The sequence below is a fragment of the Dermacentor variabilis genome, chromosome 6 (assembly GCF_050947875.1).
Source record: "Dermacentor variabilis isolate Ectoservices chromosome 6, ASM5094787v1, whole genome shotgun sequence".
NCBI classification, from domain to species: domain Eukaryota; kingdom Metazoa; phylum Arthropoda; class Arachnida; order Ixodida; family Ixodidae; genus Dermacentor; species Dermacentor variabilis.
In genome coordinates, this window is record NC_134573.1 from 142,377,672 (window position 1) to 142,404,940 (window position 27,269).

Genomic DNA, 27,269 nt, shown 5'->3' on the forward strand with positions numbered 1-27,269 from the left:
CCTGAGGTGTTTAACCATATAACGTACAGTCACAACGACCGCATGATCGCTTCCCGTTGCTGCCGGGACCTTTCTTGTATATGAGGGGATTTCGACAAACCGACCGGTCTCTTTCTTCACGGCGCAGCCGATTTATGATTCACGATTGCTGTTATCGCCTCAGGCGAGAGGAGACAGTTAGGAGCACTTAGCGTGGGCGCTCCGCTTTTGGAATTTTTTTTGCGCTGGTACGAAGGGTGGGCTAAGCGCGGGGTGGAGAAGGAAGTCGGATGAGGCCGTTCGTTGAAAGTGAAGCGAGTTGCGGGAAGCTGCCGGCGTAAGAGGCTGCCTCGCATGCTGTATTATAGCGGAGCCGGATTACGAGACAACAAGACAGGGAGAACCCTTGCCGTGACGTCAGCCTTCTCCTAAGCGAGACAAAACCCGATAGAGGGAATGAGAGATGAAGTAGACGAAGAGAAGGACGGCTCCGTTGACTGCGGTGCCGCTAGCTGCTGTCTCGAACGACGTCGCTCCACCACCGCAGCGCCTTGTTCTTCGCGCACCTCGTGTTGGCGAGTTTTCCTTTCTCTTCTCGTCTTGTTTTGTCCTCGCTCTTACGCTCGCCGTTCCGCTCGTCATAATCAGCGGCGGTCAGCCTGTCGAGGGGGCAGGATTCAACGCTCTCCGGCATTGTCTGCGAAGCGGCCTTTGGTGAAACTCGTGCAGTTAAAGACGTGGCGGAGGAGGGGGGACGTCCTTGGATAGCGCGCCACGCCTTCGCACCTGCCGCTACTGTTGCCGCTGGCGCGGAAATCAAGAAGAGAAGAAGGCGGCGTACGACGGACGGACGAGGGTGCGTGCGCGCGTGCCGGACTGTTCTTTAATCTCCGAAGAAAAAACGGAAACGACCCTCCTCAGTGAGAAGCCACGCTTCAGAGCTGGTACACTCCGGTGGCTTGTCGTATAAAACGCAGGGCTAATCGGCGTTGCCGGGAGGGACCACCCGTTCGGCATTTCGGACTGCGAAGTTTCCGATCCGGATCTCGAACTTCCTTTCGCTTGCAGCGCGACGTTGGACGTGAGCACAGAGAAGAGGTGTGCAGGGAAAGGCGCCGTTGTCCCCGCTTCGTGTCAACTGACCCGGACGACTGGTTCGCCTCACTGTTTTTTTTTTTTTTCGCAATGTGCGCGTGTGACACGTCCTTCGATGGAATACGACTGGCGACGGAAGTGAGCCTGGCGCTTGCCTTGTTCCAGTAGCCGAGAGGATAAGCGTCGAAAGCTGTCGAGGAGCGAGAGGGGACCGTTTCTCGAAGGAAGAGTAGCACCGCCCGAAACTGCGCGCGGAACGAAGAGTGGTGTCTGGAAGGACCAGAAGAAGAGTGCGCGCCGGAGCGGAAGTTCAGTGGCAGAGAAGCGGCGATCCACTGCCCAAACGCCAGGGAGTAGAGATGTTATGTTCCGAGGCCCTCCGGGATCTGACCGCGCGCTTCGCCGCCTGACACCGAAGCAAACGCCGACTGCCAAGCGAAGCAAAAGGTTCGACGTTCGACTTGTGAACAGAGCCGAACGCAAACTCGACGACGTCACCAGTGCTGGGGGATCTCGCTGGAATGGTTTCGGCGAAAGTTTGTCGCGAAGTGCGCGCAGCTGTATACTGCAAATCGAGTGACGCCTCGTGAAATGAGTTCTTCTCGTGACTGACACCGTGAGAATTTCCCTCGTGCTTCTCTTGCTGTGCTTCTGTCGCCGTTTGCCGTGAACGCTTCGTCATTCTGACAACGTATGCGGCGATTATCTCAATTTGATCTAGACTGCTCCAGCTTCGCACGCCGACGCGCCCTGTGACAATATCTTGTTTATCTCGTCGTCCATCTGCAAGATCTCGGTGAAATCAAAGGAATATATTGAAAGGAGTGAGATAGGTAACTAATACGCGTACGTTAGTTGCAATACGGCGTTCTGTGCACCATACCGACAACTGTGCGCCAACACTGTGCTCGCTCTCAATTCTTCCCACCCGCGCACGCTCAGCTGGACTTATCAACTGCGCGCCCGACTCCTTGCATTCAAAGTACACCGCGATTTCGGAAAGCGAGTAACGAGACAGAGAGAGAACGTATAGAGGTGTGTGTGTGCGCGCGCCTGTGTGATACGGCAGATTGCAACTCCGCCGCGCTGAGTCAAAAGAAAGAAAACGTTGAGAGGCTTGTCCGCTGAGAGACAATGCGCGGTACCGTCGAAGAATAGTCCGGAGACAAGGCTTGGTCCTTCAGAGAAGGCAGACATGTGCGCCGAACAAGCCGCGTTGCGACGACAGCGAGATCCGGCTGTGCCGAGCGATATCGGAGATAAACGCGACGCGGGTGACCGCTCGGCGCGGCCGGCGTGCGATGCACCTGCGGGCAATGATTCAGACCACCGCCGTGGTTGACGGTCCAGCGATCCACCGGTTCCAGAGGAGGCGCATCTCGTACCGGCGCATCGCGCTCATCCGGAGCTACTACAGCAAAGTGAGTTGTCACTCGTCTCGGTACTGCTTCGCATTTTTTTGGATTTGCGATCACTCGTCTCAGTACTGCTTCGTATTTTTGGATTTGCGATCGCTCGTCCCAGTACTGCTTCGTATTTCTTTTTTTTTTATTTGTCAGGTGTGCGGAAGTCTGGTGAGAAAAAAAAAACACACCCCGCATTTTCGTCAGGGGGCTCGAAGAGAGAGAGAGAGAGAGAGAGAGAGAGAAAATTGAGAGTCATTCGCTCAAGCCAATGGAAACGCAGATCTAAAGCTTAGGAGTTGGTGGCAACGTACTCACTCTGGGTCTTGGCATATAGAACAGGCTAGCTTAAAATAAAGTAAGAAATATAAGAAATAAGAAACAAAATTTGAGAATAGGTAGGCTAGGATTAAAAGAGAGAGATTGAAGAGAATTATTTCATAATGAAAGGAGGAATAAATGAAAAAAATCAAAATAAGATTAATCGAATTCGGTTTGCTGGAAATACAGTTAAGGAAACATTAAACTGTGAATTTAGAGTTTGAATCGCATTAACGCTACAATAAAATCCTGGATGGCACAGTGGTCTTGCTTGTTGAAATCTTAATGTAACTTGTAAAAAAAGGTATCTAGTAACAGGAAGCACAATTCCACTCCATGAGCTGCATTAGTTCAAGAAGGCATTTCTAACACGAGGAACGAAATACATAATATATTAACTAGCAATCATACGTTAATTACTTTTGACCAATAACTTCGAGGTACTATTGCAATTGTTTAATTAAAGCCGATGAAACTAACTGTGAAGGCGTGCCCACTTGGAAGGAATTACGAAACTTTAGCCGCCAGTTTCAAAGGCAGCGGAGTCAGTCTTCCACCAAATTCACTGTTTTCTTTTTTTTTTTCATTTTCGTTAAAATATCGCCTTCTTAAACAGTGCATGATAAATTTAACAGGAACGCCAACAAATTTCGCTATTTGGGATCGCGTATATCTCGAAACTGGTGACAGAATGACAGTTCTCTCAAAGTGGATTATCCTGGAGGAACTCATCGACTCCAATTCGTGCAATGCGGAGCTTGCTCTAAGTTGAATAGATTTAAGAGTTAATTAGCAAAAAAAATTGCTAATCAGCAATAAAAAAATTATATTTCTCGTGCAAGTAACCTTCACAAATCCAGCTTAAGAATTGTAGTTGAGCTGTCCGCCTCAGACGACGTTCTCGAGCTGTTAAAGTACACCTGTCGTATACATCCGAGTATGGCGCTTCATCGCGACTGTAGGCAGCAATTCTGAGGAGGTAAACACGTGGGAATAATTACGCAATATCCACGTGGTCGCTTATTTCTCTATTTCTGTCCTTGTTCAATTTTTCGTTGAGAATGAATTCCTCTATTCGCGTGGTGATGAAAGTCCAGAGTAACGCCGGAAGTATTTCGTCTTAGAGGGACGAGCCACATATGGCTGCCTGCCAGTTCGAGCCTATACATACGCATGAGCAGTACGCTGCCTAATCTCGTGGTTCCAGCCTTGGACGGCCGGGCTAATATTTACGGAGGTTGCAAGGCTTTCATATTCATTAGCAGCATCGGTGAAGTTCTTTGCCGCTCCGAAGGCGACATTAACCGGCGGAATACTTGAGAAAACGCAGCCGGCATTGTTCTGCCAGTGACCTCGTGGATTAATTCGACAATTCGAATTGAAACGCCATTGAATAAATCACTTCCGCGACGGTGCAATCATTTTGGACTTAATTTTTTGCCGATTCTGTGTAGTGGGAGCACGAACGCACACACGCAGAAAGAGAGAGAGAGAGAGATTATAGGGTTCGCGTAAATTGAACCGTCTGCTTACTCAATGCGTCTCCAGGAGGTGGGGGGGGGGGGACAGAGAGGTGGTTGGTGAGGACCGACCCGTGTCAGTGGCAGGCGCCGCAGTCTACACGTGCATGCATCAAAGTTGAACAATCCTTTTTTAGTCCTATAGACCTCGCGCGCAGCGATATACAAGAAACGTGCAATGCAGTTGGTTGACTAACACGGCCACCAATACGAAGATAGGCATTGTGAACGGTTAGGGCCTGCAACAGAACTAGAACCACGACGAAAGCGAAACCGCCTTTACGTTTATGACAACGCCACAGTACACATACACACACACATAAAAAAAAAGTGCGAATGAGCTGTCAGGCATCATAAAAAGAAAATCTGGTCTATTTATTGTTATCCAGTAGGAAAAAAAAAAGAAACACCCACAAAAGTTGGGACATTTCGTCGTTTCAACTGGGTCAAGTCGGGACACGTGACATATACTCAAAAGTCGGGACTGTCCCGTTAAATTCGGGGTGGTTGGCAAGGCCTCGTGCTTGCCTGAAGTCATCTCTCCCCGTTTTTCGTTCGGCGGGCGTGCTACAGAACGCCACCTAGAGGAAAGTTAGTCGAGGTGGCGTTGGGCTACGTTACAGGAAAAGAACTAGGAAGCTTATACTAGCATGTATACGCCCTGTATGGTGAGCAGCATGGCAACAAAAAACGCCAAGCGGAAAGTCAGAGAGGCTGAGATAATCTCATGGGTGGCGGCAATGGAAAAGAAACCTGCCGTGAGTAACTACTTAAGAGGGAAAAAACGAAATCAGGAAATGAATAATTTACGATAACTCCAAGGGAAGCTCATTACTTTTCGAAGCGGGATCAGGAAGCCTTAGAACACGCATTTGTAAAGCGAGATACAACAAGGAAGAAGCACGTGCTTGCTGCGGAAAAATTAAGCTAGGGAAACGATGGAGCGTGTTTTACTAGAATGTGAAGAGATCTGCCCAGCGGTCGATTTAGGCACCTCTGGCCTCCTTGAAGTCCTTGGGTTCAGCGAGAGCAGGGGGGAAGTAAACATGTCCGCTATAGAGATTAGTAAAAGGGCATTGGAAGGTTGGTGGAAGAAAAGTAGGGAAACGAGAAACAACGGAGGCGTACAAAAACAAAGTTCACAACAGGGGTTCACAAAGTCTAGTTATGGGAATTCATCGTGAGTTCTTTTTTCCTTTCCTTTTTCTTTTCTTTTTTAACATAGGTTGGATATTTAGGCAACATATTAACAAGAGCTTGGTGGCGCACCTGACCACCCCGTTCCAGAGGGGACGCTCGCAGCATCCGTCCATCCATCCGATGGGGAAAGGGGAGAGGCGATCGACGCAAGAGGACTAATAATCCTCTCACCCTCCCCTTCCTCTCCTCTACCTTCACCTCCTCCCCCGTCTCTCTCTCTCCACCATTGTGGCCGACCGCACCTGCGAGATTTCGCGTATGTCCCGTGTCGGCAAGCTCGGGTATCGTGAAAGGATGCACGAGCGATGCACGTTGGTATAATCCATGATCGAACAGGGGGAGCGACACGAAAAAAAAAATGACATTTTAGTAATAGGCGATGTAAATATATATACACCACAGTCCTCTGTATACACACAGGCGAAAAAGAGGCATGCACACCTTGCAGAAACCTCAATGCTTTCCCTTCCCCTAGTGCAGGGTAGCAAATCGGAGGCTTTAGCTCTGGTTAACCTCCCTGCCTTTCTCTCATTTGTATCTCTCTCAAGGCTATACGGAAAGAACCGAATGACTATGTGCGCAATCTCGTGCTATGACAAAGTAACAGAAACGACGAAAATTATGCGGATCCCACGCACTGTTGGAATCGATGTAAGCGAAGGTTGCTGTGCCGTTTGCTTTGATTGACGACAATTAGCGGTGATGTTGTTGACGGGGAATGTTTAGTTTCTTCAACGTTCAGTGCAACACGAGAGTTGTGAGCTGACGTCAAACGTGTACCTTGCCTGCAGCACTGCCGTTTGTCTGCGGGGCACGCACAATACAAAGAGGGAGTCGTTTGCCTGAGGCGTCGTTGTGCGCCATACTTCATAACGTCTGTGAGGGTTGAGCATAATTATTGCAGTTTCTCCCCTTTATATGGAAAGTGCGAGCGAAAAGTGGCAAGGTAATTATTCACTCGCTTCACGACTGCGTTGGTTTTACCCATTCTCTACCTGGTTCTACGCATTCTCGGCAAGTAAGCGCTGGAATTTCTGCAATGTTCTCGCGGTGGGTTACAGATAATTACGGCTGTCGAGAGGCCGATGCGGCGATGCCCAGGGAGCTCCAGGGGGCATTGTGCACATGCGCCGCGGAGCAAAAGTCCAAACGAGTTTCTCGCGTTGCCTTTCCTCTCTGCGGCGCTCCTGTCATGCACACACACGCTCTGAACCACTCCCCGACCCGGTGTGCCAGACGGCAGCAGCAGCAGCAGTGGGAAAGTCGAAGGAAGAGGCAAACAAAGCTTCGCTTTAAAATGAAACCGCGAGCTGACAAAAAAAAAACACGGGAGCTTAGACAATGCCACGCGGAAAGCGGCCCACCGCCCTGCGCTAACACCCTCTTGTGGAGCAATGAAGGGGGCTAGTTGGTGAACGTTCATGGTTATATTGCGCTCAGTTTTACAAACACGATATTAAGGAAGGACAGGACGTGGACGGACAGGACGTGGACGTCCGTCCACGTCCTGTCCTTCCTTAATATCGTGTTTGTAAAACTGAGCGCAATATAACCATGAACCCTCTTGTGCCCGCACGCGGTTCCGAAACGTTAAGCTCATTATTGGACAACTCGATGGAAGGCGATCTAACACATGAGTTCCCTTAAAGTGGCGATTTTCATGGCCGTCACGGCAGGAGTGTGGACATCTTAAAAGCACTTGCGAGGGTAAGTTTCGCGATTCCCCTTTCAACGAACACGGAATGAGCTGAGGATTATGGCATCAGTGGCTTACTGGCACGAGAATCGTACGTCCAACGCACACGCTCAGATCTAGATGTGAATCTCAGGCCCAGGAATCTCAACGAATCGTTTTTCCGGTACCTCATGGGTGATACTTAGAGGTTGCAAACGCTCCTGGAAGATTTCTAGTACGCGAGCGGCACGAGGACCAAACTCAGGAGAGCTAGCTATACAAGGACAATAAGGCGGTCATCGACGTAATGCATATCTTGAGCACGTTTGATTCCTGAAGCCGACATCCAAATCCCTGTCCCATTTAGCGAGAAACAATTCATTCGGTATGGGCGCCCCTTCGTGGAAGATTCGGTTCACATTCCTTCCCTTCGAAGAAACATACAGCCATTCATACTTGAAAATGCGGACCGCAAGTAAAAGTACAACAGTTCAAGAAAACTTTCCACAGAAGGCAAAGTCAAAGTTTACAAAGTGGATAGCGCCGAAAGCACCAGCGGGCTGTTTCACGCGCGCCAGCAATTCATAGTCTAGAACCGAGTGGTAGAGGTTCTTTACGGTGAGACAAAACGCTCTCAAACGCAACCCAGAATGTTCTTTCAAAAACTCGATCACTCGTTAACAATTTCTGGTCAGATACGTATCTTCAATTGCTAGCAACTTTAACATCTTTTGCAGAAAAAAGAAAATGGGTACGGATTTCTGCCACGTGCCTTGTCTTGAGACAATGACCCTTAGAGGCCAGTCGGGTTCGTGCCTCTAGGAGGAAAAAGACAAATTTAGCGAGCATTTCTTGCTACGGTCGATATCTGGGCCGGACTGTTTAGCTTAAGCTTGCGACAGTGCTTTGTAGCTTCTGCTCTCACTTTTGCCAACACCTCATCGTTGCGCAGAAAATTTGCATCGATAGCAGCGTTGGCTTTTAACTTCCGATCAGTCAATCAATCACCACTCGGCTGGCGAATAAGAGCAAAGCACTCGAGTGTCTGATTGCACAAACCGGCGTACTACAACTGAAGAAAGAAAAAAAGAAAGAAACGAAACAGCAGTACTATATCGATCACAGTTTGCGATTTCTTCCAAGTTCATTGTACTCTTTTACGCTCTCAATCGGCATCATAATGACCGAAAATGACCCCCCCCCCACAAAAAAAAAAAAAAAAAAAAAAACCAAGAGGAGACACTTCAGCTGTGCACACTCTAAGAGCCCCGTTGCCCATACAAAGAAAAAACACTTGTTTTTCACGCGCACTCGTGTGCTTAAACGTCGTGGTGATGATGACGTCATTGATATACGCCGAATCTGTGCGTGCATCTGTAAGTCTACGAACTCAACTCTGCTTACCTCTTAATCCACTCGTCTGTATGTGTGTGTGTGTGTGCTCGTCCTTGCACTGATTTCCGTGATTTATATTTTCTTTTTCTTCGAGTCTCTCGTTGGCTCTATGAAAAGAAGCAGTCGGCGCCACCCACAAGCGTCAAGGTCTCCTTCAAGCACATGCAGTTAGACCACTCACTCGCGCGAGGTGGTGCAGGTGGCGACGGGAGCAGTCACAAAATTTTCGCGGCGCTCAATCACAAAACCGCCTGCGGACGAAGCGGGAGCGACCGTTCTCTACACAGGCGTAGCTGAAAGCTGCGTCATCGCGTGACGCAACGATACACGCGCTTTTGCTTGGGGACATGCGTGTACACCGCTGCACTGACCCGGCAAGTATAATGGTGGAAACGGACTCTGAAATAAAATACGCAAAGAGGAAAAGGAAACAAGGAATGAACGCAAGGAATGAATGCAAGCCGACTCGTTGCCCGCCGCTGTCATAACGAAGCATTGGTGTAATAACAGCGCTCTGTACATATATATACGCTTTTGTCCTCGTTGCGTCAGCATTGGGAAACGTCGCACAGCTACTTCGGCGTCTCTCTCACTCACTCTCGCGCGCTCTCTCGCTTCAATCTCTCTCACACGCACGTTCTTTATCTATCGCCCTCTCTCCGCTAACGGATGCGTACACGAGGCGATTCAGTGAACGCTTCATTGCGGTAGATTACGCGTACCACGAGGCATTCAAGCCACCGAGAGTGCCTCTGACATTGACGTTGCGTACGCACTACACAAATCCCAAGCTTCCTCCTCACCTTTCCGATACCCCTCCGCGTTCTCTTCCTCCTCTACTTGCAAGTCGTTTTCTTTTTGCTTCTTTTTTTTTTTCAGTTCATCGAGCTTGTATGCGTGGTATCGCAAGGTCTACGCAATTGCCATAAGTTCTATTTTACCCTCACTGCCAAGACTTAATCGTCGCTACTTTTCTTTTTTTTTCTTTCCCTCACGCAAGAAAGCAGATCTTTCATTCTACGTGGTGCGTGATGCTGACAGCTTGCTGATTTCTTTTCTTTCGTTCTCGCTTGGGCATGTAAGATTGCGCCAGAAAAATCAGTTACGCCGGCAATGTATTCTGCTACCTCTTCTTTCTTTCTTTCTTTCTTTCTTTCTTTCTTTCTTATGTATATATACACATACATAAATATCGCTCTTCACCTACTATTTCTTCTTATTATTATTGAAATGACTCCAAAGAAAGGAAACTTAGCTAACTTAAGGTTATGAGGACTACTCCTTTCCGCTTGGCAGCGATGAGAGAGAATAATAAAGCAAGATAATAAGATTACATAGGAATAGACGTCAGAAGTCAAGTAAAGAAGGAACGCTCAAAGAGAGCTATAGAAATCCATGAGGTCTTCTTACTTTTTGGGCAGTCGTTCTGCGCCCCACGAGCTGATACACGAAGCCCACTCATCTTAATGTCGTTTCCGTAGAAAAGAAAATATCATTTTTTTTCTTACTATATTTGTTCATTGGCTGACGCAAACTTGTCAGAGTTAAAGAGTGCGCTAACGGAGGTTTTGGCAGCCATGATCTATACTACATAAAGAAAAAAGCGGTACTTCGCAAAACTGCGTTCGAAGTTGCATCCGCGGCAGTTTGAGCAAGAGGTTGTAAAAACGAAAAGGCGCTGCCTTCGCAGCGCCGAAAGGAGGTCAACGGCTGTCGGCTTTTCCTCGACAATGGACCCACCACTCCATCACAGAAGCCTCAAGTACTGAACGCAAATGAGAAATATATATATCTATAAAAATGAAACGAAAAAAAAAACCCCTCGGAAAATGAACGACCGTCTTTAGGGACGCCGTGGAGAGGTCAAGGGCGAGCTTTCAAGCGAACATCAAACTGCGCCAACCGCCGCCTCCTAGCATTTGGGCTTGTTCACGGCGTGCGAAAATAACAAAAAAAAAAATGTTCTCTTATCCCAAGCCCCCGAAATATCCGAGGACTGGCGCCGAACGCGAACGCTTGTCGTATTGATAGATGCGACCCTTTCTTCAGATCGAATTAAAAGGGGGCATACGAAATCGCTGTAAGTACGTCCTGAACGAGAATCAAAACTTGCAGCTCGCGGATGTAAAGAGGGACTGACAGCTATAGACACAAGTTTGACACGTTCCATCAACTCGGCAGAAGAAAGTCAGTTCGCCGTGTCCAAACACAAGTCGACACACACACACACACACACACACACACACACACACACACACACACACACACACACACACACACACACACACACACACACACACACACACACACACACACACACGCACACGCACACGCACACGCACACACACACACACGACTTGGCGATGGAGGTTTCGGTCGTGTATACGTAATCAAAGAGAAGCGAAATGCGTTTATCTTTCCCGGCTCGGTTCCCGGGTTAAACGATGACCGGCTTGCGCGAATAAACAGGACGGTCTTAAGTGGAAGAGTTACGTTACGAGCTCGTCGTAAGTGTGAACTTTTGCGTGGGCCGACGGGGGCCTTCTTTCGCCGCGTTCCCTCAGTTCTGTCGTAACAGGTCTCGCGCTCGATCGGTACGTTTGCACAGATTCAGTATTCATATAAGAAAGGGGTGCAGCTTCTTTCAAATGATTTGAGCATGGAGTTGTTCTGTTTGCGTTTGTTTGTTGGTTGTCACGCACTCAGTTACGAAAGCAAACACTGAGCAAGCGAACGAGCGGGCAAAAGCTAACTAATTAACTAACTCATTCAGTAACTAACAAAGCAGCAGAATAATAATCAACCTGCAACCGAACGAATGACAGAACGAACTCGAGCTACTTCTTCCCACTTCTTCCCACTTCATTGCGTTAACCGCCTTCTCAACCTAACAAACGTGTTCCCCACCCCCCTCCCATTTTCTTTTTCTGTTTTTGTGTTTTGCCTTCTCGTTTGTTCGGTTTCTTGTTTATGATATCATACGTGACTGTGCAGCGATAAATGTTCTAACGGCCTAACGAAGATTAAAAAAGAACACTATTAATAAAGCTATGCTGCCGGTGAGGAAAACCCCCTGCTTTAAATAGTGCGTACGTACGTGGAAAACGTCAATCGTGGAAATGGCGCTGCGACTGATTTGAACAACAAGAAGTGTGCAAGCGGAGGGGAAATATTCAGGTGCATAAACGGAGACTTCGCGTCTTCCTAGAGTCGGCAGTCGAGATGTAATTAACGGGGCGGGGCCTCAGCATCTAAAGCGGTAAGCAAGAAAGCTCCAATGGCCGCACACGTTCAAGGGTCGCTCTTTTATTATTATTTATTATTAAAACAACAAATAAAGTGAACAGGTTCAGTCGCCTATAACGGCGACTCATTTTCACGTAATAGTAGTAACAATAAGAAAAATATTGTAAAATAAGAGGTATCATTGCAAGTACAGAAAACCTAGAGGAGAGTTAGGTAAGAGAGTAAAGGAAGTTATATATATATATATATATATATATATATATATATATATATATATATATATATATATATATATATATATATAGTGTATATGCGCGTGTGTGTGTGCGTGTGGGTGTGTGTGCTGTAGTTGTAGGCACACTGCAACATATGCTGACAAAAGGCGACGACAGGTTTTATACCACACGCTGTATGTGTGCGTAGTCCCGACACAAAGTGTTCGAGCGTGCGCTAGGAAGGTTTTTATAATATAGCGTATACCTATACTTTTTTACCGCGCCGAAATCATTCATGCAGCAATTAAAGAAGAAAGAAAAAGAAAAAGAGAATCGTTGTTAATACAAAGCGGCTGAGCAAAGCGATCCAAGTTGCCCCGGCCGGCGGCGCAGTCCATCCTCTTGAATGTCTCGCGTTTCAGAAGCTTCCGTTCTCGTATTGTGATGCTATCGTGGACAGATTAAACGCGAACGTGCCTGGGTTATCTGCAGCACTTTCGCTGTTCGCTTTCACGCATTCAGGTGATGTTGGCACGATTGCGGCTTCTATACGTATATGTATACGTATATGTGTAGTTCGAGGCTTGAACCATTATTGGCGGGGTTATCTGCAGCACTTTCGCTTTCACGCATTCAGGTTATGTCGGTACGATTGCGGCTTCTATACGTATATGTATATGTATAGTTCAAGGCTTGAACCATTATTGGCGACATAGTAGTGCGGTACAACTTGTCATTCCCGTGTTATTGGTGTTCGTACTCGTAAACGCATGTCCTATTTTGTGATTTGCCGGTCGCGTTGCACTTCTTCGTTGTTAATTTTTTTTTATTGTTGACACGATAAAGCAGACATATTGGCGCTGGAAGGCGGCGTCGGTTGCTCCGCGTCTCACGATGAGTTGTACTGTTCTACGCATACATTCTTATGCAGACTTATACTCTTATACGTGTAACACATACAAATACACAAAACATACTTTACATACCGAGTGTTTCTGCGAAGACCTTATTCAATCTAAAAAAAAAGAAAACTTAAAAATTCACCTGCTGCACATAGCTCAATTCTAATCGTTGAGCTGGATTGCTCGTCAAACAGGTGGACATCATTAGCACGAATAATCGAAATGCATAACTGAATAGTTACCAACAATCGCTGATTAAGTATTTCAACTAAATACTTTACGGTGCATATCTAAATTTACCAATTTTATCCGGGAAGCTCGCAAGGCGGCTACACTTCGAGCGAATGCTCAGGATGACGCCTGCAGTTTCTAGATAGTAAATCCCCGAACTGTACGAAGAACTTCACTGGCGGTCCACACGTCTCGAATAAATAAATAAATAAATAAATAAATAAATAAATAAATAAATAAATAAATAAACAAATAAATAAGTCTGGCGCAGCATAATGCGCTGGACGCCGACAACACATAAAACTTGGACTGATCCTTTAAATCCGGTAGAGCGAGAGTATATGTGAACCCCCTTTTCCCTCCCCCTCTCCCCGTGTCCTTGCGTATCGCTCTGTTCACCACCGACTAAATGTTATTGGCAAGGGCACTCCCGCGCAAGTAATGACACACGAAAAATAAGTCAGTGTAATAGGCAGGCAATAAAGCTTGCCAAACTTCTGAAACGATTGCACACGAATGACGCAGGGTTACATGAGTGAAACGAGTAAAAAGAAAAAGAAAAATGAAAAAAGAACGAAATTCGTAGATCAACAAACGACACTGCCGCCACCCTGAGGTTATTTGTCGAGGCTGAAAAACGCGCCGAATCGAGGTCACACCCGCATGCCTGCTGGATTATGCGCGCTCGCAGCCAACTGTAAGCGTTTCGGGATAAATATAAACATAAACAACCCGAGCACGCAGCAGCGAAAGGCAACAGGATTGTCTCGCCTTGGCTCGCTGCATTTGCATTCGTGCGGCCCTGCAGGCACGCTAAGCCTCCTGCGCTTATAGTGTAGGCACACTAGACACTGCTGTGCTGTAGGCACAGTAAGCCCCCCAAGCTCGGGGAGAGCATTTATACACCGCAACCTTGCGGAATATCCCCGGCCGAGGTCTCGAATTCGTGGGAACAACGATTAAGGGTCACAGTTAATTGAGAAAGCGATTAGCGCGAAAAAAAAAAAAAAACGAGCCACAGGCACTTTCTTCATTTCCTGTGTGATAAGCTACTCAAAACAGCTGCTCCCAGCAGCCAAAGTCAGCAAAGTTAGAGAGGATTTGTTAAGGAAGCTTCGCGGAAATAAAGAAAGAAAAACAAACACCCTTTGGAGACATACAAATCTGAGCAACTCACTCGTCAAAGACAGCCGGAAACTGCGTGTAAGGGAGCCCTCTATAGGGGTATGTTATGCCACCGCCTGAAATCTACGCAAAACTTTGCAAACGCTTTGCTTAGACCCAGTGCGAGTTCTTTGCTATATGCGAGATTGTTTGCGAACACTTCGCTATAATCGAGCTTAGCACTTCTGTAATCTTCGCTATATCTGACGCTGTGTTTCTATGCGCTGCGCCAGCTCTTCAGCAACGGGCCCGCGAATGCGTCTGTGCACCTTCGCGGTACCCACCATGCCACGTCACTTCTTGCCGCCGCCCCACGATAACCGCTGTACAAAGCTTCGCTGGAAAGCTCAGCCATAGAGAATGACGTACGAAAACCGCGGTTTTCCGGAAATGAAATATACTTAATCTTCTAGGGTTTTCTTTCTTTCTTTCTTTCTTTCTTTCTTTCTTTCTTTCTTTCTTTCTTTCTTTCTTTCTTTCTTTCTTTCTTTCTTTCTCTAACCGACTTGCGCGTTGATAAGTTCCCACGGCATTCCCCCTCGGATAAGGCAAGCGTGAAACAAGTTATTAGCGATATCTGATTCATCCACGAGGGAGCGAGGGGGGGGGGGGGGGGAAGGTAGAATCGGGTCTTCTCGTAAAGGTTGTCCTTGATCTCCTTTACCCTCGGTCGCGAGTAAAGAGATTGGAATGCGTCGGACACCTTGGTACATTTTGCCCTGTGTACATAGGCTTCAGAAAGCCCAAGCGATCTTTCACGCTCAGGAACAGTCATACACACACTAAAGGCTAAACCCCATTAGCGCGATTTTGTGCGCGACAGCGACGAGCGACGGGTTCGCGCGACGGATCAGGCCGTCGCTTGAACAGATCGCTAGGTCTTGTCGCGCGATCGCTCGGTTTTGCAAATCTAGAATTCGTCGCTCGTCGCCCGGAAGTGCTATGAGCGACTAGCCAATAGCGCAAAGCCGGAACTGGATGTACATAACTCCAGTACTTCCGATTGTCGCACGGAACGAGCAAACGATTGAATTTTTATAGGTGCAAGGATAAGAACCTACTGCAAGACTTTCAGAAATATTTTATGCTGCTTTTTACAGTAAAATACATCAACTTAAGTTAATAAAGCACGCGTCACGCTAGTTTCGGCGCCTATATTGCTGCCCTCTTACCGGCAACACTGGGGAGACGTCGCTCGAAGTCATCGCTCGCATGGGGTGCAACTTGTAGGCGACGAGCGAACGCGACAGCCATCTCCATCGCGTCGCCTGTCGCTGTCACGTGCAAGATCGCTTGCATGGGGTTTATACTTAACACGTGGTTCACGGTTTGTGATTTTGGAGGTCAATACCATGCCGTTCTATGGCAAGGAACGAATTAGGCCAAGGGACGTCTGCAACTCTGTGGCAGAATTCTGCGACAGCAAAATGACAAAAGCATTTAAGCGTAAAAAAAGAGAAAACGTGCTTTAGGTTGTCGCTTTCCTCGAATGAAGACATTACCAGAAAAGCTCGGTCCAATGTGGGCGAAACTTGTGGGTATTGAGAAATAGTCAATGAATCATAAGATAGCTAGCGTGTACCGATCGCCAGTTTTAACGTCTTTACACCCCACCACCATCGAGTATTAGAAACCGTCTTACTTTCGTCTCTTTTTTTTTTTTTCTCACTTGCCAGTATCCGCAGTTTGCGGCAAGTCAAATAGAACAGAACGTGCAGAAGTAGAGCGAGCTGTGTAAAGTTCATGTTCAAATTTATCACTGATAATCACCCCCAATTTTTTTTCTCTCACTACAGTGTACAAAAAGAAAACCTATCCAGATAGACACAGACAATGAGATTCGTTCGAAATATTGTTTTTTTTTTCTCAGTATCTGGCTTTTCGCTCTTTATATCAGAACTACATCAATACTTTAAAGACGTTACGTGGCCTTATTCGCCCGCAGCCTGAGCCTTGCAAAGAAAAAAAATTTCATCTCACGGCACACATACCATCGGATGACTTTGAGCTTGTGACAACGATCACTTGACCTTCCGTAACGCGGCAAATGCGAAACGCAAGACGGGCCGCAGGAAGCCAACGACAGACGATCAGATAACCTAGACCAGCAAAGACTGCCGTCACTCACCAAGATCTATAGTATTATCATTCATACTGACTTTGAGTGTTGTCGATGTTGAAGGTTTGGCCGTTGTTATCGTCGTGTTCGTGTACACTGCCCCGTCATTGTGAACGTGCCTCTTATTTCGTCTCGGTCTCAGCGCGATCTTGGTATAAAAACCCCGAGACCTCGCAATCTTTGATACGCAGACCTCTTCCACTTTCCCTTGTGGCACTGCAATAGCCTTCCCTTCAGTACCGACAGTCTTCAGGCCCAACGTAAACGAAATAGTCTACCGCGGCCGACAGGAAATGAGAGTCAAGAGGACAAACGAGTTTCATGCCAGCGAGGGTCCCATCACCAGTACCGCAGCCTTCGCGCTTAATGTCGGTCTTGAGGTAAGGCCGCTGTCGTGCTTGTTTCAGTGTAATATGCACACTCCTCCGTCATCGCGAGCACTCCGCCTCTCTTATTTCGTCTCAATCTCGGTGCACGATATCGATAAAACCTTGAGGCATCGTAATTTATTTGATATGCGAACCCGTTCCGCCTATTTCTCCCGTGGTACTGCGAGTATGGGACCTCCGGCTACAGTGCTCGCAGCGTCTGCTTCACGCCTGCATCGTGGACGCGGACAGGTCCACCGCGACCGACAGGAAATGCGAGCGAGAAGCTGGCCGCAAACAACTGTTTGTTGCGCCAACCGCCCGACCGCGCGATCGCGATGCTACGTAGTACGTGTACCCAAAGCTTGGTTGAGGGGGGAGTGGGTTTTCTCGCCTCCACGGGCGTCACGCTGCCACCTCTGACTCACGCGACGGCCGGTCACCCCTCCTCCGATGGAGCATGTTCGCCTCGCGGGGTCGAGCTAGGCCAAGGCCCCCGTCCAACTCTGCCAAGTACATGCGGCAGCCCCGCAGTTGGCAATGGCTCGCGGTACGATAGTACAGTTTAGAACGATACGGTAGTACGCGCAACTTTTCGAGATGTTGCATGGGCCAGGCATACATCCTAAGGAGAAGGACTTACTCTGTTAATTGGCCTTGCATTCTGAGTTTCGGTAACTTGGCGCAACGGCGCTCCCAGCGTTACGTGTTGACGCATACGAATTGACACGCACGTCTGTTGGCTGGAACAGAATTAATACATATCGCCGCACGTTTTGCGGACGTACGTCCTTCTCGACCGTGCGTCTCCGAACGCAAGATTTTTGAGCCTACGGGCATGCTTTGTTGCGTAATCTAGTAGCTGACTTGGGTTTCGGATTTGCAACATAACCCCTAATTTTGTTAGAAACTCAATTAGCGAACCATAATTAACAGTGCACCTGACTAGTGCAATTGTTCGCGCCCCTAATGTCCGCCGAGTACCACGATTAAGGCATCTATAAAATGAACATTCGCGTAGCCCACATATAGTCTTGTTTCTTTAATCTAAAAAATACAACTCCGAAAGCACAAGTGTATGTCTTGAAAAACCTTATCCATGCGCTCAGCTACAGCTACGGGTTTTCTGAAGAGCCCCCCCCCCCCCCCCCCCCACCCTGAAGGGGGAATTCCTGCACAGCCGTTTAACGATCGAGTATATCGTGCTACGCATGGACAACTGACGTCTCGATTATTCTTGAGAGTGCAGAGGTCAGGAGAACACAATAACGAAAAGATAGTTAAAGAAAAGCCTAGACGGGCACAATGCCATAACGCACACGAGGCGGCATATACTGTATAACTCAACGCACTGCAACGATGGTTCCGGCGTCGCCGTACGACGGAGGTCGCGCCGGGGGCGTCGAAGGTCACGCATCTGGCGTGGTAGCACGAGGGCGTGCGCGTATAATGCGGCGACGGGTGCGATAGGGACGGGGCTGTGCCCTCGTTTCGACTGGACGCCCTTGCTTGCCCACTCTACTTCGACCCCTTGCTTCCCGCGGTGTCTGGTGGACAAACATTTGATTCTCGGACTGCACGCCACAGTCCTGCAGGGACGTGGATTGTAGATTACCGACGGCGGGGCTGCACTACATTGCATGACGCAGTGGCTTCATGTAAGCGAGTTGATACAAATAATAACGTAGCGCACTGCCTAAGACTACACGCAGAAGGGAAACGAAGTAACGTGACATGCGGCTGACTACAGCGACTAGTCAGTCATGCTTATAGCTAGACATGTCCTGCCATGCTAATTAGAACAGATGGGGCAGGAAGCAGGCTATAGAAGATACAATAAGCCAGCTGTACAGTTGCTAGTCACATGGCTGACTGGCCCTCAGTCAGCCATGCTGTAGCCATCCATGCCCTTTCATGCTAGTTCTCAGTACGGGAAGGACACGAAGGAGCTGAGACAACACACCAGGTGACTAGTTTCGTTTCCTTTTTTTGTGTGTGTGTGGCTTTTTTATATCGGGGTTATTTGTCGCAAGGCATATGAGAATAAAATATTGAACAGAAGGGGCATCAAATAAACGCACGCAGCCGTGTGTGATGCAGGTACTGCAGCAATGAGTTAGCGCATTTGTTGTCCGTTATCCTACGTCTTAAGTCCTCGGGAACGTTGGGCTTTAGTTTGGCCATCTTGACCATCTAGTGGCGAATATCCTGAGTACCAGGGCGAGCCCACAAAAGGTTATGGATATTCGCCGCAGGCACAGGGGCAGGGCACTCAGAACACGTTACAGGGTTGGCACTTGCGGATCCTGGTCCAGGCCACCGGTGACAGCAGGCCTAGTTGATTAGTTTATAGGCACACGACTGAGTAACAAGGGGTAAGCCACGTTATAGCTAGCCATGTCCTGCCATGCTTATTGTGAGAAGCAGCGGGGCTGTACCGCACACAGCTGACTAGTTAGTCGCACAGCTGAATAGTAACTAGTGAAATAAAATTTTAGTGAAAATGAAAAAAAATATTCGGGATCCGTTTTGCAACTGTCCTCATCTGAACATACACAGCTTACTCATCCATGCAGTGGGGTCATCGCGCTTTAATTCCCACTAGGCTGGTGCATCGTTCATGTACACGGAGATCATTTCATATAGCAGATGTAATTAGAGATCAGTTCCAGAAATGTGCTCTCCCGACTAGTCACTAAAAAAATTGCTGCGCGCGCTCTTGCGTGCTTGCTGCGTCAACGTACAGTAGTAGGAATACGGATGCAGAAGCCCTGAAAACTCAAGCTCAACTCATTTCATTGCTAAAAAGAGGCAAAAAAAGGACACAATCTGAGCCACTCTTCTTTCCTACAACAAAAAGATTGAGTTTGGAATTCAATATGAGTGTGATGTTTATCTTTGTTAGAAATAAGGTGTTCCCTTAAAAAGAGATGTTTGCCGAGTTTAATTTCTTATTTTCGGCAATCATGCTGACCGAAAGCTGGTGCATAATGACCAAGATGTTTTCAGACTGGAGCACTGCAAATCATTCTACCTAAACCGAATCGATGCAACAGGGAGCGGGGTTGCTGTATTAGTAAAGGGAGATATGGAATGTAAACTAATTGAACGTTATTGCCCAATGACATCCTACATTGAAGTGCTAACACTGCATGCGAAAAAAACAGTACTTTCTGTCTGGCACCGCCCACCGAAGGGCAGCGGGACTTAGTTAGGACTTAGCCCCTTGTCCGTCGTACATGTTCCTCTTTTCCGCGTCTTCGTAGCGCTCTTTGCTTCAAGTATGCAAAACCAACTCGCCCACATCAAGCTTCTGCTGCTTAGTTCCTGCAATTTCTTGGGCTCTTTTCTAACTTTCATTAATGAAAATATCTTTATTTTGATTTCCGGTGGAGACCTTAACATTGATACGGGTTCTAATAACCAAAATGTAAGAGATTTTTGTGCTGTTGTAACATCCGATGGTTTCGACAATGTAATCACTGAACCCACTAGGATCACTACTGAGTCCAGGTCAGTGTTAGACCTTCTTATTACAAACTCACAATTATGTACCACAAGATCTGGCGTGATATCGCATCGTATCAGCGATCACCTGCCTGTGTTCGTCTGTGTGAACGGTAGTAGACTATACTGACAAACAATAATGATGAAATATACTATCGGATAGTATCAGGTGTTACGCTTGACAAATTCCGCGAGGAAGGTGCTAAGCGTTGGCTGGACGCGCGCTGGACACGCAAGCGCAAGGATTTCGTGGTCCAGAAATTATCGCCAGCAACAAATGTCAAGATTTGCAAAAAAAAAAAAAAATAACAACAAAAGTTGAGCGCGAGCTCCTCGCCGTCCTCGCGACTTTGTCACCATAGTGACGCATTTAAATTTTTTTTAACTTAAATTGAACCACGATTTGGTTATGGGGCACGCCGTAGTGGGATACACCGGAATAATTTTGACCCCCAGGGGATCCTTAACGGGCCCCCAATGCAAGGGACACGGGCGTTTATGCATTTTCGCCCCCATCGAAATGCGGCCGCGGCGGCCGGGATTCGATCCCGCGACCTCGTATCGTGCCTGCAGCAGTGCAACACACCACAGCCGCTAAACCACCGCGGCGGGTTTGGCCGCGTATATAGGTTATACGTTATTGTGCCGTGTATACAACTCGCCATATAACGTATCATACATATATGACCGCGGATATATGGCGCCGCATAAAGTCCCCCCAACGCGACATCTGGGCCTACGTACGTAGCTGTATACATCCACATAGGACGTTATATGTGGCCCTAGATGTGTTTGTATATGACCACATATAAGAAATATGTGGCCCACATATGTGCCATGCATCAATTTTGTCTGAGGGCTTCCAAATACAGTGTAGTTCAATTGTATAATAAAAACATGTTTTCAATCAATCAACGATAAGAAGGAAGTAACTAGGCCAGAGCAGACGGCGTCAGAATCTAACTTCAACGCGGCTTCAACACATGCTTTTCATTTTTCAGTTTCTTTTTAACGCGATAGCGTTAAGGAGCTCGTGTCGCAGAAAAGCCGGTGTCGTCGGCGTCGGCGTCCGCGGCGTTGGCCGTGAGCGATAAATCACGGCAGGCACTTCATAAATAAAAAGCAACTTCCAAGATGGGCTGGGTGGGAATCGAACCAAGGTCTCCGGAGTGTGAGACGGAGACGTTACCACTGAGCCACTAGTTTTTTTCTTCTTTATTGCTATACAATAAATGAGCCACGAGTTCGATGCTTCAAAGCGGTACAAAAGCGCCTCTAGTGAACGCGGTGTTGCCTTAGAAACGAGCTGTTTCTAAGGCTCAGGCTTGCGTCGCTTGCTCAGGCGCACATTTCGTTGTCGCGCCGAACGCTGCGTTGCTCGACGCTCACCGCGTCCGATGCGGGGCGCGTAGTCGCTGCGCCGTAGCCCATTGTCTTACAACCCTTGGCGGGTCGACGGGAACGCTGTCGCGTTCCACTCTTGAAGGCGAAGCTTAAGCGTCCTCCAATTTTTTTTTATTGCTTACCAAGTGTCTCCGCACGTTAAGAGTGGATTTTCTGGTGTTGTTGAAGAGCTATTACTAGTATAGCTCAAATGATTCTTCTACACAGTGTCCATTTAAAAGCAAAACCAATGAAAAGAAAATTCCATCCCACGGATCAGAGGACCCGACACATTGCGCAATTTGCAATCTGCGCCAGGTAAGGTGGCCACACCACTCAACCTCTTTACTTTTGTTGCACATTATTATGCCCAAGTCAGAGGCCAGCTAGGTATGGATTTCCTCATGGTTAAAAAAAAGAAGGGCGGGTACTTAACGAGTCATTCTGCTTGTGGCTAAGCATATGTTGCGCTTAACGAATCTATTTGGCCGCTTGCCCAGCACACGTACCCGAATGTGAACCGTGACCAACAACACTCGATCCGAGGGAGGTGACTTTGCTCGAGCTCCCCCGGTGGTGTGTGTCAGTGTGCGTGTGTCTGTGCGTGCGTGTCTGTGCGTGCGTGTGTGTGCATGTTTTTCCCCCTTTCATTGCTTCAGTGCTGCCTACTTATGCATGTCACAAGGCAGTTGCAGATGCCGAAAGCATGTGCGATTATGCCCAAGTAGTGCATCCGCCTTTCAAACAGCTGCAAGAGAGGATTGATACTGTGAAATAGAAAAGGGGTTCCTATGGGCGTGACTTCGACAGCTCGGTCGCCATTGCGAAGGAGACCAGCTTCCTCTACGTCAGCGCGCGCTTAGTGCGTTTGAAGTATTCCAGCGTTCCTTCAGCGCATCTGCGCGAGCGAACGTGAGAAAGCATTTGGCTTGACGTCAAGCTTTTGTTTTTGGCTTTGTGCCTCTCCTGACGGCGAACGTTCGTTGTGATTGTTCTGCACTCGCGTTAAAAATTAAATTACGGGGCTTTACGTGCCAAAACCACTTTCCGATTGTGAGGCACGCCGTAGTGGGGGACTCCGGAAATTTCGACCACCTGGGGTTCTTTAACGCGCATCTAAATCGAAGCACCACGGGTGTTTTCGCATTTCGCCCCCATCGAAATGCGGCAGCCGTGGCCGGGATTCGATCCCGCGACCTCGTGCTTGGCAGCCCAACACCTATAGCCACTGAGTAACCACGGCGGGTTCTGCACTCGCGCGCCGTAAAACATTAACAAAGCATGACTTTTCCTCGCAAGTGGTAAGTTTTAGAACCATAACCCGGTGTGCAAACAATGCTTATCAGCAATGGCCACTGCGCTCAGTGACCAGTACTTTGACGACATCGGCCGTTTCCATCTCCATTCCTCCCGATGTACCAATGCATAAGAAACAAGTTAAAAATCAAAGTAGAATGAATGAAAATTCAGCTTCTACCTTTTCTTTCTTTTGAAACTATAGATTATTAGTTTCGTCATTGCAAGTTTTACAAGTTTTGAAATGTAGGAAAGGCGCCACTTCGAAGCTCTGCTATCAGTGCCACCAAAAACCAGCGATGGCGACCCGCCGCGGTAACTTAGCGGGTATAGTGTTGCGCCGCTGAGCACGAAGTCGCGAGATCGAATCCCGGTCTCCGGGGTTGCATTTCGGTGGGAGCGAAATGCGGCATCACCCTTGTCCCGTACATTGGGGGCACGTTAAAGTACCCCTGGTGGCCAAAAATTATTCCGGAGTGCCTTCACTGCGGCGCGCCTTATAATCAAATCGTGGTTTCGGCACGTAAGAACCCACATTTCAATTCATTACGATGGCGACAAAGTCGCGACAACGGCGAGGAATTGTTTTCTCTTCGCAAATCTTGACATTTTTTGCTGGCTATTTTAGTTATAGCACACGAAACCCTTGCGTGCGTGTGTGCGTGCGTGCGTGAAAGGTATCAACGTCGGCCAACTCATGTTGCCAGTGCAAAATTTCGGTACGCATTTTATTCTTACAAAACTTTCTACGTTATCATGACAACGGGGTGGTGACAACGACGATCGTAGGTTCGTGAACGCTGGCGAAAAACTGTCATCGCTGAAGTACCCGAAGTAGTATTTTGAAGGCGCCAACCTGACTTTATTATGCAAAAAAGAGGTGAGGCGTGCAGACAGGACACAAGAGTAGAAAAGTGGACAACAACGTGCACGTTGTCCACTTTTCTACTCTTGTGTCCTGTCTGCACGCCTCATAACGCTCCGGCTCTGAGCAAAGACGTCACCTGTGCTTTAACGTCTTGACCTTTCGGGCTAAAGGCGTGTATTAATCGTCCGCGCAGCACTGCCAGTGTAAATACACACCTGGACGCGCAACTCATACGTTTCACCTTGGTCGCGAAGTGAAAAGGCAAGCACCGGCGGATCAGATCACTGCAGTGCGCCGCTTCAATGACGCGAGTCGACGACCTTTTGGGTCCGTTACATTCGGGCGTTATAGCTGTAAACTTTCTCGACATCGACCCGCCCTTAATCGGTCGAGAAGGTTGGTGCCGGCGGCGCAGTCAACGAGCACCTGGCGACATTGAACAGGCCGGGGCGCCACCGAGGTTTCGCGTATGTCATGTGACCTTGCCGTCACGGGGTCCAGCTGTGTGCACCGCCCCGTCGTGAGAAACTGCACGATCGTGGTATGCAGTGTTAATTTGACGGCCATCTCGTAACCGGTTCTGCAGAAGCGCGCGAGGCCATATATGCACGTCTGCTATATACGCGCAATGTAATATATACAGTATAACGAGCGGTTGCACAAGATGGCTGGAGAGGCTTCACAACGGTGCGCTTCCTGTAATGGACTGAAATACGCGGCCCACTTTTTATAGCAATACTGGCAGAATTACGCACCGTCTTGCTGAATAGGACGCATTTCAAGACATTTCAAAGAGAAAACACTTTCCGGTGGTGAAGTGTTCATCCACAGCCAGTGGCGTAGCTAGAAATTTTTTTTCGGTGGGGCACCCGCTTGTCCGGGCATGGGGAGGAGGAGAGAAGGGAGAGGGTGACTGGGCTGCAGGCCTCGTACTCACACAGAAATTTGGGGGTGGGGGGCCCGTTCCTGGTGTGCCACCCTTTGGCTACCCCACTGTCCTCCGCGCGCGCGCACTTGCAGGACTTCCACACATTGGTTCGTCTCCAAACCACAGAGCGCATGAAAATTAACAGACGACACTTGAAAGCGGACATACGCGCCTGTGTCGCCCCCCTTTATTCTGCAGACGTGTCGTCTGTTCTTGGCCACTTGGTATAGCTTGAAGACCATCTTGCCCAAGGGCGTGCTATTTTATCCTTCTGTCGGGTTTAACCGGTGGATTTACCTATGAACGCGATATCTGCGCAGCACGTGCCTCATGAATAAATGACGGCATGACTGCGTATATACGCGGATCTATAGGTGTGCGTAAGACTGGAACGAGACCTTATTACAACGCAAACGTGCTTTGGTTAAGCTGACCACCTTCTTTCACTACGTGAGGTGAGGTCGCTTAATGCTCATTTGGTTATGTTCAAATACACCTTTCTCGCTACACGCTCGTTTCTGTGACAAATTAGTCAACCCCTCCCCTCCGTCGCCGCGGGGCCTCTTCCTCCAACACGTAGTCGTGGCGAGTTTGGAAAGAAACTATGCATCTGTATAGTCCGCACGGCAAGCAGGCTCTGAGATGTGGATACATCTCGCACTTCGAGTCACAATAACCTGCAGCACTGGAGTTGATAGCTGTAGGAGGAGCTCGCCCTTTCGGCGTTCGCTCGCTCGCTCGATCGACCGATTGATTGGCTAATTAGGTATAAACGGACGTCAAAGGTTGGATAGTAGGAGAAGTTGTATTAATATTTTTTCCGTCGTTTATTAACTATATGTTTGCCATGTATGCTCGCCCGCCTGCCGCACTAAATACGCGCATTATAGAAAGTAAATATAAGTATAATGCAATGGCATCTCTCGCCGTAAGCGGAGGCTTGGTCAGGCAGAAAAAACGCGTAGAAGCTAATGACGGGCGTCGACGCCGCCTCCAAGTTCCCGCGCCAACTCGTTGTGACGTCATGGAGTTGGAGCGCGTCTGCGCGCGGGCATAGTTAATCACCTATCGGTAGAGATGAACTACATACATTGTATTCCGAAGGAACCGGGAAAGTGAATTCATGACGTCACACAGTTACGTGCCGGTAAACGTGAACTAGGGTGTGTTCCAAAGGACAAAAAAAAATTTAATTCTGTGGTTTTACGTGCCAAAAACCACGACATGATCGTGAGGCACGTTTGTAGTGGGAGACACCGGATCAATTTGAACCACCCTGGGGTTCTTAAACGAGCACAAAATGCGCCTTGCACGGGCATTCTCGTGTTTCGCCTCTGTCGAAATGCGGCTGCCGCAGGATCTCATCCCGCGACCTCGAGCTCGTTATGCATTCCAAAGGACAGCTCTGGTTAATTTTTATATCGTTAACGATGGACTACATTGTATTACGAAGAAGCGAGAGACAGAATTCGCAACGTCAAAAATGACGTGCCGGCGCTGGGGTTTAAAAGAATGGACTATATACACCTTCAATTTCTCCTAAACAATCAAAACACCGCGAATGTAATTTTGTAAGAATGCATTTTTCACTCTAAATGGATTTAGCAATGCTCTTTATTAACCCTTGAATACGCTCGTGCTATTCACCTATACTACCTCTACGGATCGATGCGCTGGCTAACGGCTACATTCTCTACGGAATTGCGCAATGAAACAAGAAGCGCTACGTGAATGTCCTCATCATTACCACAGTACATGCCTTCAAGAGCGTCGCTCATTTATTCGAGCGAGTACATTTCTAAATGTGCTCGGTCAATCGCTTACATTGACAATCACCGTCGATGTTTATTGCATCTCTCTTTTTTTTCTTTTGTAACATACCTATACCAGTACTATTTTCTCGCTTTTTTTTTCTTTTCTTGCTTGCACGGCTTTCATGCAGCCGAGCATCAATCAGATCGCAAGATCACCGTGTGGTAAAGACAACAAATGTGAACATCTTTCTATAGCCCGTGCGAAAGAAGCGGTCGTTCGCTCGCGCGCAACTGTCACTAATGCCCGCGGAACGAAGTGCCACAATACCCACGGAACAAAGTGCAGCAATACAGACGGAACGAAGTACAGCAATACCCGCAGAACGAAGTGCAGCAAAGGAGAGGGTTCCTTTTCAGCCGAGTCACGTGCATGCTCGCCGCGTAACGTTTTTTCTTACGTGCATTACAGGGTACTTAAAAGGCGACAAAAAAATTTATTAAATTATGGGGTTTTACGTGCCAAAACCACTTTCTGATTATGAGGCACGCCGTAGTGGAGGACTCCGGAAATTTCGACCACCTGGGGCTCTTTAACGTGCACCTAAATGTAAGTACACGGGTGTTTTCGCATTTCGCCCCCATCGATATGCGGCCGCCGTGGCCGGGATTCGATCCCGCGACCTCGTGCTCAGCAGCCTAA

General features: G+C 48.0%; 1 protein-coding gene across 2 annotated transcripts in view; it reads left to right on the plus strand.

The window, feature by feature from the left end:
* Nucleotides 1-27,269, plus strand: part of LOC142585368 (GRAM domain-containing protein 4-like) — a 150,573-nt gene that overhangs the window by 81,372 nt on the left and 41,932 nt on the right. Inside the window, exon 1 of one of the 2 annotated variants that reach the window (XM_075696083.1) lies at nucleotides 1,952-2,495. The exons of the other annotated variant lie outside the window; for it this stretch is intronic. Coding sequence (XP_075552198.1) covers nucleotides 2,376-2,495 — 120 coding nt within the window. The 5' untranslated portion in view covers nucleotides 1,952-2,375. Of the gene's footprint in view, nucleotides 1-1,951; nucleotides 2,496-27,269 lie in introns of those variants that run through there. 2 annotated transcript variants of the gene reach the window in all.